A 15,565-nucleotide genomic window follows, 5' to 3' on the forward strand; every position below is an offset into this window, starting at 1 on the left:
ACATACACTGCATTGTATGTAAGGCCCCATACATGATGCATACAAGCTGTGTTACACACAACTATCAAACCTAACAGATTGACATTAGGTTCATTCCAAGTATATTTCTTTTCATATTTACTAATGTGAATTTCTTTAGGGCATCCTTACATACTGAATCAAGTAGGATTATTTTGTGAATCATAATATGTATAATTGCTCATAATGTGGAAGGACACTTTCTGTGCCTAGCTCTGGCATAGGTCCACTTATGCCAAGCATAGATCAATTTTCTACTTATAGGACCGGGTTATGTTTACAAAGTTTATGTATGAATAACATTGAATCATGATCGAGTAACCATCTTTGTCTCCTTCAAAAATCTCTATACAACACTTTTGTGTTACTCTTTTAATTCAGTTTATCTCAGATAGAAGAACATATTACAGCTGAAACAACCACAAATGCAGAGCCACAGAATTTACTAATTAAACTGTAAAGGTCACATTAATGGAGTACATTTAGAGAGAAAGTCATTGATATGCAATGAATAAAGAATATTACTACTTCAGCATTCTGTAAATAATTTTTGTTTCGTAAGGTGTCTTAAAAGTAAACAAAATTTCATAAAAAACAACAAGATATTAAAACTTACATGCCACAAACAGTGACTGGTAGTATTTCATCTGTGATAAGTACATATGACTGAACAGAGATTATGACATCAAATCTTGGGAGAACTAAAAGAAAATAATAAACTGCATGTTATCACAACAACAGAGCTTGCAAACATCCTCTGAAAAACTGCGCAATAATCAACACCATAAAAATGTTAGGTATAAAACAATAAACACTCCATACTAGCATTGCATCTGTATATTAATTGCTTCAAATGGCTGGAAGTCAGCTCAGAATACTGTAGCTGTTCATCTGACAATGGTGACAAATATGAAGTGGCATATAAAATGACAACAAAAGTTTTGACGTAATAATGACAGTTTTGCAACTAAAATAATTTAAAGGAGATTGTCTCATCAAGTACACTAATGTAACTACAGGTGCGTATCCAGGGGGGGGGCGTTGGGGGCGCACGCCCCCCGGGTAAGAAAAAGAGAAGAGAAAAAAAGAGAAGGAAAAAGGAAAAAAAGAGGGGAAAAAAGAGGAGGAGGAGAGGAAGGAAGGGAAAAGAAAAAGAAGAAAGAGAGAAAAAGGAGAAAAAGAGGGAGTAAAAGCAAAACGCGAAGACACCGGAAAGAGAAAGAAGAACAGTGACATCATTACAGCGCTGAAGGGTAGCCAGTGACGGATCAATGATTTCGTAAAAGTGTGACTCACCCTACCCCTTACACCGAGAACTCCATTTTTTGACGTTTCCATTTTCCTCTCTCACTAATGATCTATATATATACTATATATGGTCTATCATAACGCGTGTGTAGAATTGTGCTATGAAACCAGCTGTGGCTGGTCTCGAACTCGACCGTGTCGTCGGGGAACATGACGCATTTTGGGATGGGGGCGACCGCCCGCCCCCCCCCCCATTCAGCAATTTTTTAAATGATATCGCTAAGTAATTTCAAAATAGAAAGTGCTTAGAGGCAACTTACAAGGCATGGGAAGTGTCATTTCCAGCGATCTGGGAGACATTTTCGGCCAAAATTTTCTTGTACGCTTCGCGCCAACCTATGGTGGCGCTACGCTTAGATAATTTGCCTACAGGCTTCGCCCTCCCTTGGCAAATTCCTCGCTGCGCGCCTGTTCGAATTTGTAACGCAAACAGCAGATATAACATCATATCAGTGAGCATGAAAATGGCGTTCCAGGATGAAAAGCCTCAAAACTGTCCGACTTGCCTGAAAAAATAAACAAAATTTTTCGTGCGCGCGTTCAAAGTGTTCATGTCATTATCATATAAGCAAGCATCGGTTATTACATCGCATGCCATCATGTACAGTACGGTCCGTTCAAATTGCGCAGTGTACCGCGGGATGCTAATGTAAACAACGACATGTCTCATGTAGATGTATCAAAAGCATGGAGGTCCAATTATGTCAAAACTCTCTTTACATTTGTAATGGCGAATTAGGGCCTGCACCCCCGCCGCGCAGTGGCAGAGCGTCCATATGGTCAGGGGGCGGATGCCCCCCTGACGGACTCAAATGGACTGCTGGCGCCTTTTTCAGCTCTTTACCACTTTTTACTTATTCTAGATTATTGACTTTTTTATTGCGCTCTCATCTACTTATTGACATTTGTCACATTTTGTTGGTGTAATTTGGCGATGACACCTTATTCTTCGTTTATCTGCAAATTAGCCAGGCCCGGAAAGGGTCATTTCTGGCGATCTAGGGAGTATCTTTACTCAAAAATTTTTTGTACGCTACGCGCCAACCGGTGGTGGCGCTCCGCTTAGATAGTGTCGAAAGCGCTCCTTCTGACCATTCTCGCCACTCCTGACCAATACCCCTAGCTCCGCCACTGCCGCCTCGCCTCCTACGCCTATGTGTGTAGTGTTCGGTTTCGGAAATATCTGCTATTTTTTTCATTTCCTTCAACCAAGTTTTATAATAGCCGTTATAACAGGTTTTAATATTTGTATACCAATAAATTAACTGTGTCTGAATTTTCGAAAATTTCTGACCAACATTCTACATCACACTTCCCTCTACTCGTGCAATTTTGACCGGTCTGTTAGGGGTTGAAGGAAGTTTTTTCTATATTGGTTGTCCATAGATGAAATTTTGTACAAGATTATGGGTATGTTTTGAAGTGAGTTTATTCACGAGAAATGTGAATTTTCAAATTCTGAACAAATATGGGGCTTAAAACCTTGAAAAGTGGGGCTGACGGGTATTGTGGGCCGGGAAATAGAATCACCTACAAAAGCAAAGACCCACAGGAGATGCGATCAGGTCGAACATGATGTGTGCCGGGTTGACAATCTTCAAAAAGGTTATGGATGGAACAAAAAACTATTAGGAAATACTTGGTTCTCAGGCAAAAAGTGTACATCTGGTTGGTCATTTCAAGCCCGAGAAGTGCCGTGTCCGGTGATCTGGGGGGTTTCAAAACAAGAAATTTTCTTGTACGCTGCGCCCCAACCGATGGTGGCGCTCCGCTTAGATAGTAATTCGCGCCCCCCGGGTTTGAAAATCCTGGATACGCGCCTGAACTATAATATTACAGCTACAGCAAAACAAAGTATGTTGTATACAAAGTACAAATCTCACAGTCCAGTATACTTAGTTAATAAACAGTTACAACAATTGATATTAAATATGGGCTAGCACATAGGCCTAAACATGCAATAAAAGACTAGAAGAGGTACCAGGCATGAAAGACATCTTGCATGACTAGACATAAAGAAGGATACAAAAGAAGAAGGCTCAATATGAAACACATCCTGTAGAAACAGACTTGTAGGCAGTTACTGGAGCAGGTTAACATATCTAACTACATGACGACAACCATATGCAGAGAAACTGGACTCAAGTCTATGCTAACTTGAAACATATATTAAGTCAGGCCTGCTAACAGAGACTATATAGTAAAGGTCTCACATTAAAATACATAATGCAGGATCAGACAGGTTTCACACGTAAATGTGAATAGAAATTTCATCATGATAACAAACTATAATTGATATCCACAGATCTTTGGTCATTTATAATTGGTTCAAATCCATCACGCAAATCACAAAGCTCCCATACATAGAGACATGGAGAATTTATCACCATGTATACCACTTTCCTTCAGTAACAGTCCATATTTGTAGCTCACACATAGTTATATACACAGACAGAATTTTAACCAACTTACCGTATTCCTCCACAACAAATTCTTGTATAGTCACCACTCCTCTGAAGAGAACATTTATCTTCCATTTTCCCAACACAGGATCGGATGTCATGGGAAAGCTTAAATCAATCAGTCCAGTGTCCTGGCGGGCTTCGTTATCCCACTGAGCGACTCGTACATCGTTTGGCGCCTGTATCCAAATTGATTCTACCTGAACATAGAAGCAAAGTTGGTAACACATTTGTTTACAAAATATTCAATAGTCTTTTCTCTGGTTTGGTTGCAACGTATCTTGGATGGAATGAATATTCTACCAGAAATTGATGAATATAATAACAATGAACTGTATGAAGTCAAGGAAGTCCTTTGTAGAATCCTGCACATTCTAATTACTCAAACTTCAATTAAATTGATTTTCAGATGAAATTTGATAACCTAGTTAAGGTTCCACAACCACACATACATGTATAGCAAGGAAAGATCCCTGAGTAAAAAAGGCTTGGGGATGATCAAGATGGCTGAAGGCTCAATAGCAGGTCAAAGGCAGACATTAGTCAACAGTAATGGGAGCAAAATGTGTAAGGTACAGTAAAGTAAATGGCATAACCTCTTGACCCCCTCCACCAACATGCTAGTAACTCAGGCAATGGTTTATACAACTGCTTGATTGGTTTGGTTTCTTGCTGGAAGCAAAGGAACCTATTCAGTCAGGTTGTCATGTGTGTATGTGCAGGGGCGGCGATCTGTTTCAAATATTGGGGGGGACATTTGCTTGGATGCAGGCGAATTACTATCTAAGCGGAGCGCCACCATTGGTTGGCGCGCAGCGTACAAGAAAATTTCTGGTTTTGATAGCCCCCCAGATCACCGGAAATGGCACTTCTCGGGCTTGAAAATGACCAACCAGATGTACACTTTTGCCTGAGAACCAAGTTTTTCCCAATAGTTTTTTTTTTTTCATTCATAACCTTTTTTCAAGATTGTCACCAGTCACACATCATGTTCGACCTCATCGCATCTCATTGCATCTCCTGTGGATCATTACTTTTGTAGGTAATTCTACGTAACGCCCCACAATACCCGTCAGCCCCACTTTTCAAGGTTTTAAGCCCATTATTTGTTCAGAATTTGAATAATAAATTCACTTCAAAACAAGCCCATAATGTTGCACAAAATATTTCATCTATGGACAACCAATATAGAAAAACCCCCCTCAACCCCAAAATTGCACGAGTAGAGGGAAGTATGATGAAGAATGTTGGTCAAGGAATTTTCGAAAATTCAGACACAGTTAAATTATTGGTGTACAAATATTAAAACCTCTTATAATGGCTACTATAAAACTTCGATATCATAGAAAATACCAAAAAAATATGCTCGAGGAGGAGGGCGGTCTCCACCCTTCACCCCCACCCTCCCTTGGCTACGCACCTGCGGTTAGAAATCTTGTAGGAAAGAGGCCAAATGGAAACCAAGTGAACCCATATCGATGTGGATCATATATATGATTGTACGTACTTACTACTTACACTCATACACAAGATGCAAACCAAATTTCATTACGGATGCGGTCCGTCTAGCTATTCATTTCGAAAAAAAAGTAAAAACTACTTTCGGTCATATATAGTAACAAATTGTGACACGGTTAGACAGGGGCCTTGCGAGGAATTTGCCAAGGGAGGGGCAAAGCTTGTACCCAGACTTTCTAAGCGTAGCGCCACCATAAGTTGGCGCGAAGCGCAAAAGAAAATTTTGGCCGAAAATGCCTCCCAGATCGCTGGAAATGGCACTTCCCAGGCCTTGTAAGTTGCATGTAAGCATTTTCTATTTTGAAATTACTAGCGATATCATAAAAAATACAAAACATATGCTTAAAAAAAGAACTATGCCACCAAATATTGGGGGGGATATTAGATACTATATCCCCCACCTAAAATATTGGGGGGGACATGTCCCCCCGTCCCCCCCATGATCGCCGCCCATGTGTATGTGGGCACATCTGTGACACTTTCTTGGGTCCTCTATAACTCATCAACAATGGGAATTTGCAATACTCCCTGTGTATATGCATCATTATGAAAAAGTGGGGCCTATTGTTTAGGTAATGGGGTCAAACATAACACTTTTTACATTGCAAAAACTCTGCAACTTTAAGTGGGAACGTGACCAAACTTGGTATACAGTTGTTGGTTAATAGCTGTGACATGTAGGCTTATTTTTTGGGACCATCTGGGCAAAATAAAATCCAGGGCCCATTTTTGGGCCGGTTGGGCCCAAATTTTATTTCCACCTCAAATACATTTCGGGATATAGTCTTTGAGACCAAATTTGTGGGGCCCAATATTTTTGGAACAGTTTGGGCCCACATTTTTAGTGGTTCAATTTTTGGGGGCAAATAAATGTTTGAGTCACTCACTTTGTTTGGGCCAATATTTTTGGGATCATTTAGGCACACCATTTTTATTGGGCTCAATTTCTTAGATGGTGCCAAAAAATTTGAATTGCAGTAACTTTACCCACAACCTTACATCAGATTGTATCCAAACTTGCAATACAGTTGTTGGTTAATAGCTGGTACATGTGGGCGTAAATATTATGATATTGAGTGATGCCATAAAATACTTAAATATTCCACTGAAGCAAGGAACCATAGTGCCCACTGCACTTCTGTTTTCTTTGGGGAGGGCAGACAGTTGGCATACAAATTGTGAATGATATATACAGTGAATAAAAGATACTTGTACATTCATACAATGAAGATATGAGTTAGTAGTCTCTATGTATTATGGCAAAAGAAATCATTGCTTGGTTGGATATTGCGAGGTTGATGTGTTTCCTTCCGAACTGAAAAAATCAGTCATTAATGCCAAATTTTCCAGAGAAATTTCTTCTAACAGAATTCTAAATTTACAAGAGGTATCCTTTGCCACTGAAACAAACTAAAGTTTCAAACTGTGATATTCATGCAATTTCAGTATCACTATTGCAATGGAACAAACAGCTTTCATCACTTTGATGTGTGACCTAGTTTTGAATCAACTTTTTTGTTTATAAATATATTTTCTTTGATATCCCTGTACCTCATTACAAAATTCAATATCATTTCAAAATGATTCCTTTATTTAAGTAATTCAAATCAAAGTGAGGGCTATTCTTAAAATTGTACAGTATATCTGTAAGTTCAAATTTGTAGTGTAATATTAAAGTTGTATTATAACTTTAAATTTACCCTTCTATCTAACACTTAATAATTAATTGTAAAATTATGCGATATCTAGATTTGGCAATTATCATACAGATATTCAACTAGCTCTACATTCACAGCATTGTCTGGATTAATTTTTGTCATTAATGACTTCCTATTTATTATCCAACAAAGAAAATGTCAAAATGGTCCCTTGAAATGTAGCTGGGGAAGGCAGTAATAAGGATCAGATCAAATGAAAACTTTTTAAATGTTTAAATGACCATTCTTCCCAAGAGCTTTTTATCTTTATTATGACACCTGAGCAAACCTCACAGTATAAAATTACTTACTGGTCGCAGATCTGGCAGAAAGTTTGGGTCTAGGCTCAGGATGCGGAAAAATACTGTGAATGAAAAATATATTTAATTTTATATCAAAATAATGATGTCTGGACCACACATTGTAATACAATTGTAATAACTGAGCAGGGAAGAATTCAGTTCATGCATGTTGCATTCTCCCATATGCGTGTATGGGTGCGTGTATGGGTGCTTGTATGTGTGTATGTGTGTGTGTGTGTATGTGTGTATGTGTGCGTGTATGCGTGTATGTATGTATGTATGTATGTATGTATGTATGTATGTATGTATGTATGTATGTATGTATGTATGTATGTATGTATGTATGTATGCGTGTATGTATGTATGTACATGTGTATGTATGTATGTATGTATGTGTGTATGTATGTATGTATGTATGTATGTGTGTATGGGTGTATGTATGGGTGTATGTATGTATGTATGTATATTAGATCCTCCTGCAAGCAGGAACTCGCCAAGAAGCCTCATTGGCTTATCAAAGCCGCAAGCTGACCGAAGTCAGTCTCTCACATTCATATTTAACGTCCATGATTAGGAATTGTTAATTGTCAACAACTCTGTAACTGTACGACATACATTAATCTAGGAGTGACTCGAACCGGGGACCTTATGATTAGGCACCGGCGTTAACCACATGAGCTAACACTCCATACCATAATGCCAAATGCTAAAACATGCATTAGACATACACTCTTGATGTTTATTAGGTAGGTTGGATTGCACTGGAATATCCTGCACAGCAATCCAATACTCTTTACTTTGATGCACCAGTGGCTGGGGTAATTTACATATAGACAGCATGACGAAAGTTACAGTTATCTCCAACCATGCAAATGGCTAACAAAATTTGTTCTTATATTGTGTTTTAAACAAAAGAACAAACCAGCAAAATAGCAAGTGTACAATTGCGGATATGTTTTTAATCATTGGTATAGGGCTATACAAATGTCACTTTAAAATTCCTCAATTAGTGAAGAATGCTCATAATGAATTGTACCATCAAAGGACAGGAGTTAAATGTTAACTATTTTGACAAAAACTTTGAAGTTATTTTCAATGTTATTTTGCACTTTTGAACCTTTTCAACAATATCCCCAAATTTTGTTCCAAAACTGTAATGGGAGATTAATGAGAAACTACTGAACATTCCAATTTTTGACAACTCAGGTTAAAGGAATTTCTCACTTGGAGATGACTGAAATGGCCTTGAATAGCTGTCACATTTAGGATGCATCCTGTCAGAAAAACATTTCAATGAGATCAGATACAGTCTGTCATGTGAGTATGTTTTCTGTTAAATGTAAAAGAAATTGGAAGCAACTGAATAAGTGTAAGGATTTGTGTAAACACTTACCTTTACACATAATCAAAAATGCGAGAAACAGAAACAATCACATTTTGGTCAATTGAATCTAAATATGTATAGCCTCTAGTTCTAAAATCCAACTGGGCCTACAGTATGGAGTTAATTTTTGGTGTTTGTTCATTAATTTTTTACCCATATCACTGAAATATTCTAATGGATTTTTTTCCAAATATGTGAGGGTCACATGGTCTGTGAAATTTTCAGGATATTTATTAACACCACCATTTTCACAGTGACTTAGGGTGTAGGGACCAAGCTAGGGCAGGATGAAGTTTTCTAAATTACTTTTGGAAGTGAAAATTAATATTTTGCTGCCTTTTTCTCCAATGAGGCTTCTTCGCAAGTTCCTGCTTGCAGGAGGATCTATACATACACACATATAACTTGCATAGCTGCTCAGTAGCTGCTTGGACATCAGCATCTGAATTTTGGGTCAAGAATCACCAAAGAAACTCTGAATGCAAGAAAAACAGTAGCCTGCATGTTTGTATTACTGTGAAAGCAGACACAAACCCAAACATGGTTAATATGAGATAGAGATAACTGAAATACAAGACAAAAATCTGCAGTATTTAAGCTAAAGGTTGAGTTTTGAATTTCCCCTTGAAATTCACCTCATGAATGCCAGTGCATGCCTCATGATGGTAATACAGTGTCACTTTGCTAAAAGTGTGAATGTATTATACTAACTACAGACCACACTTGTTATTCTAATTCAAACTGTGTTGCATAAACTTGGTACCTGTTTGTCCAGGTTTGTAAATGGCTTTGTCTGTCTGCACAATCGTGTCTCTGTTATCACATCGGATAGTTAGCCGTCTTTCCTCCCTAACAGTCCAAGCTATGGCTGTTTCCTCTTTAAGGTGGACAGTCAGAGAACCAAATATTGAAGAACAATCTTCCATCTCTGGTATCTGGAAATAAACAGAAAGCAGTAAATGACTTAAACTAGTCATTGTTTCTCTTGAATTAATCCCTCATTAGATGAAGCCCAAATATATTTCTACATGTTTTCTATGTCCCTCCTGTAAGCACACCTACCACAAGCTACCCTTCAAGGAGTACCAACTAGCTGTTTATACACTGAATATTTTCTCTTTACCAGCTCCATACAATTAAATCAAGCCTCCATACACCACAAATATGCCTTCTCTCTCAAGTAAGTACAATCAATCACATGCTATAAGACTACTGTATATAGGCTTCCGCATATCTCCAGTGAGAATTTATGAGCCTCTATATAGGCCTACCTCAGCATAACTCTAACTAAATAACTCCTGAATTCATGCCAATTGTTGAGGCCTCTGTAAGACTGTAATCAGATAAATAATGCATGCCACCTCCTGATGATTTCCAAAGCCTACTGTAGATACTCCACTACGTTCTGGCTATGACACATGAAAAAAAAAACTATATACACCCTACTGTTTAGCCTTCTACCTACCTCCAGTGAGTATGTAGCTGCATCAGAAACTACTGATGATTCTTCTGCAATAGTTTCTCCATTTACAGAAAGCAAAACCCAAACATTGATCGGCTCCAATGGTTCAAAAATAGTCACAAGAACATCTTCTGTAGATCCAGCCACTAAGATTTTGGGAACTGTTATTAGGTAAAAACCTTTCAGAGCATTATCTGCAATAGAATCTCTGAGGAAAAGAAAATTTTGACTAACATTGCAAATTGCAGATATATCTTAGAAGTGCCACCTTGTTGTTGCAATTAGGTATCTTCAGTCATCCAAATACACCTCAGTCGACATTACTGTAGGCCTATGTTATACTCTTGTCCATTCATGACAATGGTTCTAAGAAGTAGAGAAACCTGTTTCCATGGAAACAATTCCAGACAATATTATCACAGTCCATGTACGTATGTATCCTTCCATATTTCCCTGCTTATTGCCTAAGTTGCGAATGTAGGCTATATCTTTGGACTGAAATTGTTATTAAGGATGTGTTCCTATATCATACCTTCTATCAGGCAAAGAGAATGTTTTGCTGTCCCCTGGAGGGGAAAGAGTAGATGGATGCATACTTTTTGTTTGAGAAATGTCGTTGCTGTATTGTCCTATTCAACCTGAAAGCTTTTAAACTGAATAAAAATGTTTGGAACCCTGAAGCAGTTAAATGAGCCCAACTTATATAGAGACTGCTTTAACTGTTACACTTCACATATACAGTAGAGACCTTATGCCTCTGATTATGTAATTAATGTAGGTATTGACATGTCTGTTACTTAACAGTTGGACAAATAAGTGAATGAGTGTCCTTACTTCTTTACCTGTACATAACAATATTATACTCAATTAACAGCATAATGATCAACTATATGAGCACTCCTTGCTGAGGTGAGGCTCCTTATACAATTTGTATGATTCACCCTATTCATTTGCTTACCACGCTACCCTACATGCACCACGTAAAATTACACATATGCATAAAACCTAGAGCAACTGTTATCTAACACACATAATAATACAGACCATGCCTGCAGCTGTCAAAATGATGCTAATCTACTCTGTGTATAACGTACAGCCTCTGCACATAATTATACTTCGATGTGCAACCAGTCCAGCCACAGTATACAGGATCTCCATGGTAAACATAACCCATTTGATAGCCGTAACTACAAAAAAAACTTACTTTATAATCATTGCGAACATGGCAGCTAGCCTGCATTAAACAATTAAGGAATCACCGCTGAGGAGGCCTTTATCATTTTACAACAAATGAAAACATTATGAACCTACCTGGAGGGGAGAGTAGATGAAAATATGTTTAGCTTTTGCTTGAGAAATGGCATTGCTGACGTATGGTCAACCAGCAGCCTGCCCAGCCCTTCAGTAATTTAACTGACGGATTGAAATCAGCTAACTGATGAACTGGATAAATACATTCCGGAAAACAGTGACAATACCACAATTTCAAAGCTGGCAATTTATTTTAGTATTGCTTTGTAGGCAGCGGGGTAACGCCTTTGGGGCTCGGACGGGGCAAACCCAGGGGCCCCGACCAAAGGGGGCCCCGCCGCGCTGATGTACAGAACTTAGAAGAGGGGTACCCTTTTTTTTCATTCTTTTTTGAAACGGCACGTTTTCGTTTGAAAAGAAACTATAAACGAGACAATGGATATATTTTTTGTGCGTGACTACGTTCGTCATAAATCATATGCCCCTGCAAATCTCGGATCCTAATTCTTTTCGCACGACTGACTCAAGAGCCTGAGGTACACACTGGAACTTGATAGGCTACGCTGGTACATATTATAGCGAAATAGCGCCTCTAATTTCAATGAATTCGCTCTCGGTCAGGGTTGCCACATGACATTGGCCGATAACTGGCCAAATGACACAAATTTGGCATATTTTGAACCCCTTTGGCTGATGCTTTCCTCAGCTATCGGCCAAATCGCCGATGCCTCAGTAAATTCAAGCTGTAGCTTTTCCAAGTTCTCGGGAACTTGGACACCATTTGTCCACAGGAGTTACGCCACGGTTGGAAATATACATGTTTATGTTAATTGGACATTGGTCATTTGGTCTTATTGTCCTTTCAATCTCTTAATGTATTCTAGCTTTGCAACACATTTTTTTATATTCCCAGTATGACAGACAAGGCGGACCAAATGTGTCTATGAACGCAGATTTCCCCCAAAATCTCAGTCGATAAAATCACCACGAAATGTTCCATATACGGCTTAGATTGCACAAGAGAGCTTGTAGAACCCCAGAGCTTCCAGGGCCCTAAGGCGGGCCCTGGACCCACGCCTTTGTGACTTCGCGCTCCGCGCTCGTGATGTGCGCTGTGCGCACATCGGTTGATTCTTCGCAGCAGCAGGGGGCCCCTTCCTTCCCTGGACCCAGGGGCCCCAGACTCATAGTTACGCCGCTGTTTGTAGGGGGCATAATTCATACCTGTCACAAATGCACTTGAACATTTAATCCTTTTGATGCGAACCCTTTGTGAATTTAGGGCGAAATTTCACCAACTTTGGATGTATTGACCAAAAGAAGTACGTAAAAGTAAGGCACTGGATTTTTTTTAACATTCAAAACATACACCACATGTTAAGTCAGTCAACCATTGTCAATCAAAGAATCAACGATTTCTGTAGACAACGAGCAACATAAACCCTGTGCAGTGCTGATTAACAGCAATTATAATCAAGTTGCACTCAAAAGTTTGTACATTAACTGATGTGTTTTAATTCAGGAAACTGCCACTGACAACTTGTTTTAAGCCAGATGTTTCAAGCACTTGCCTTTTTAGCAAGTGGATTAAATTGTGCAATTTTAAAGGCTGTTACTAACGATGGCGGGGAGACCACTTCAGCAGACTTAACAATAACAGAATATTATTCCGTTGGTGAACACAGTACCGTTCTTTTGAACTCTAATACGTCATCAGCAATTGATGTTTATTAACTAGATTTAACAAAGTAGTAACTTCTCTTTTATTCGGCCAAACAAATGGGTATGCTCACTACATTACATTTACAGTTACACATACTCACAGAAACGTTTAGAGTTGTTGTATCTCGGTAAAACATTAATTTTCAGATTTTTGACATTTTGACGACTTGTTTTATCTCGACAAAACGTCAATTTTCAGGTTTTTGTCATTTTGACGACTTGTTGTATCTCGGCAAAACGTCAACTTTCAGAGTTTTGTTATTTTGAAAAGTTTTTGTATCCCGGCAAAACGTCAATTTTCAGAATTTTGTCAGTTTCACGACTTGTTGTATCTCGGCAAAACGTTAAGATTCAGATTTTTGTCATTTTGACAACTTGTTGCATCTCGGCAAAACGTCAATTTTCAAAATTTTGTCATTTTGACGACTTGTTTTATCTCGACAAAACGTCAATTTTCAGGTTTTTGTCATTTTGACGACTTGTTGTATCTCGGCAAAACGTCATTTTCAGAGTTTTGTTATTTTGAAAAGTTTTTGTATCTCGGCAAAACGTCAATTTTCAGAATTTTGTCAGTTTCACGACTTGTTGTATCTCGGCAAAACGTTAAGATTCAGATTTTTGTCATTTTGACAACTTGTTGCGTCTCGGCAAAACGTCAATTTTCAAACTTTTGTCTTTTTGATGACTTGTTGTATGTCAGCAAAACGTCAATTTTCAAAATTTTGTCATTTTGACGACTTGTTGTATCTCGGCAAAACGTCATTTTTTAGATTTTTGTCATGTTGATCAGTTATTGTATCTCGCGCAAATTTAATAATTTTGTCGTTTTGACGAGTTGTTAAACTCGGCAAAATAGTCATTTTTCTGAATTTTGTCATTTTGACGAGTTGGTTTCTCTTTCATCACCATGTCCCTTCTACGCTTCCGTAGGTGCCTGATATAAACTGATATGATCGTGTTGATGATGATTGATGAAGATGGTGGTAATGGTGATAATGGTGATGATAATGATGATCGTAATGAAGATGATCGTGATGATGATGATCGTAATGACGATCAAATCGTGATGGTGGTGATGATGATGGTGTTGAAGATGATGGTGATGATGATTGTGGTAGCAATGATGGTGGCGATAGTGATAGTGATGATGGTTGTGTGATGATGTCTGCAGTAGCAGCTCCCTAGCAGCCCTACCACTTCTGTTTACATGCTAGAGTTGTGGATTCGGCTTCAAGATTAATCTTGCTAGCCTAAATTTACAGCGGTGCTTTTGTGGAATACGTGTGTGTGATATCTTAAGTAATAGGCGACTGACTTACTACACAAATTGAAACCATTGAATGTCTCGTTTCACACAGTGCTTTCATCTCCTCGCTTCCTCTTCGACACATGTCGATGTAGACAATTCCACTAAAAAGGTACATTTTTGATAAAATTCGAGGCACAGAGAACTTTGACACCTTAACAAATATCTCAAATGTATGAGGTATCAATAATTATTCAACATGAAGATAATAATAGCCTGAGTAAAGCTTTTGAAGAGCATTTGACCAGATGACATCAGAGACCCCCTACTGTGATCCAACATATTGTAGATAAAGTTTGAAGGCAAGATACGATACATTCAATTAAACCATATCTAAAGTTACGGGGATGATATTGAAGGCAAGGTACGATACATTCAATTAAACCATATCTCAAGTTAGGGGCATGCTATTGAGATAAAGTTTGAAGGCAAGATACGTTATATTCAATTAAACAATATCTAAAGTTACGGGCATGATATTGAAGGCAAGATACGATACATTCAATTAAACCATATCTCATGTTAGGGGCATGCTCTTGAGATGAAGTTTGAAGGCAAGGTCGTTATATTCAATTAAACAATATCTAAAGTTACGGGCATGATATTGAAGACAAGGTACGTTACATTCAATTAAACCATATCTCAAGTTAGGGCATGATATTGAAATGAAGTTTTAAGCTAACTCCGGATTACCCTTCTCTTCAATATAAGTTTCACATTGTTTGTCATCAGAAAATCTGAATCGAGTGCCTCTATTAGTTTTTTATGGTGAATTTTGACAGATTCTTTCGAGTAACTTTCTTTGACGATTCTATTGTCTATAGTAAGTGGCGGACTGGGTCTTAAAACCGTCCCGGGCATTTTCACCTTGACCGGCCCTTTATTCATTGATATGTCACGTACATAGTGATCGCCGTCCTGGGAAGGGTCTAAAAAAATACCCCAAAATAATTTTCCAGAAGCAACACTTGATTAAACTGAGAAAGTTAACAAAAATACACAAAAAGATATGTTTTAGACTGGATTTTATTAGTTTTTCAAGCATTTTGTGACAACATGCTTGAAAAAATAAAAAAAAGCTAAATAAAATCCACTAAAACATATAGGCCTATATGTTCAATAACACGAGCACATG

General features: G+C 38.2%; 1 protein-coding gene across 7 annotated transcripts in view; it reads right to left on the reverse strand.

Annotated features, from left to right (window-relative positions):
- Nucleotides 1-15,565, reverse strand: part of LOC139978341 (pregnancy zone protein-like) — a 72,284-nt gene that overhangs the window by 54,514 nt on the left and 2,205 nt on the right. For 3 of the 7 annotated variants that reach the window (XM_071988454.1, XM_071988455.1, XM_071988460.1), the window contains 5 exons: nt 10,155-10,359; nt 9,453-9,624; nt 7,315-7,367; nt 3,799-3,988; nt 635-719 (listed from right to left, as the gene is read on the reverse strand). In XM_071988454.1, coding sequence (XP_071844555.1) covers nt 635-719; nt 3,799-3,988; nt 7,315-7,367; nt 9,453-9,624; nt 10,155-10,359 — 705 coding nt within the window. The other 4 variants (XM_071988456.1, XM_071988458.1, XM_071988457.1 and 1 more) reach the window with 4 other exon arrangements.

Source organism: Apostichopus japonicus, chromosome 13 (assembly GCF_037975245.1).
Source record: "Apostichopus japonicus isolate 1M-3 chromosome 13, ASM3797524v1, whole genome shotgun sequence".
In the NCBI taxonomy this organism is placed as follows: Eukaryota; Metazoa; Echinodermata; class Holothuroidea; order Aspidochirotida; family Stichopodidae; genus Apostichopus; species Apostichopus japonicus.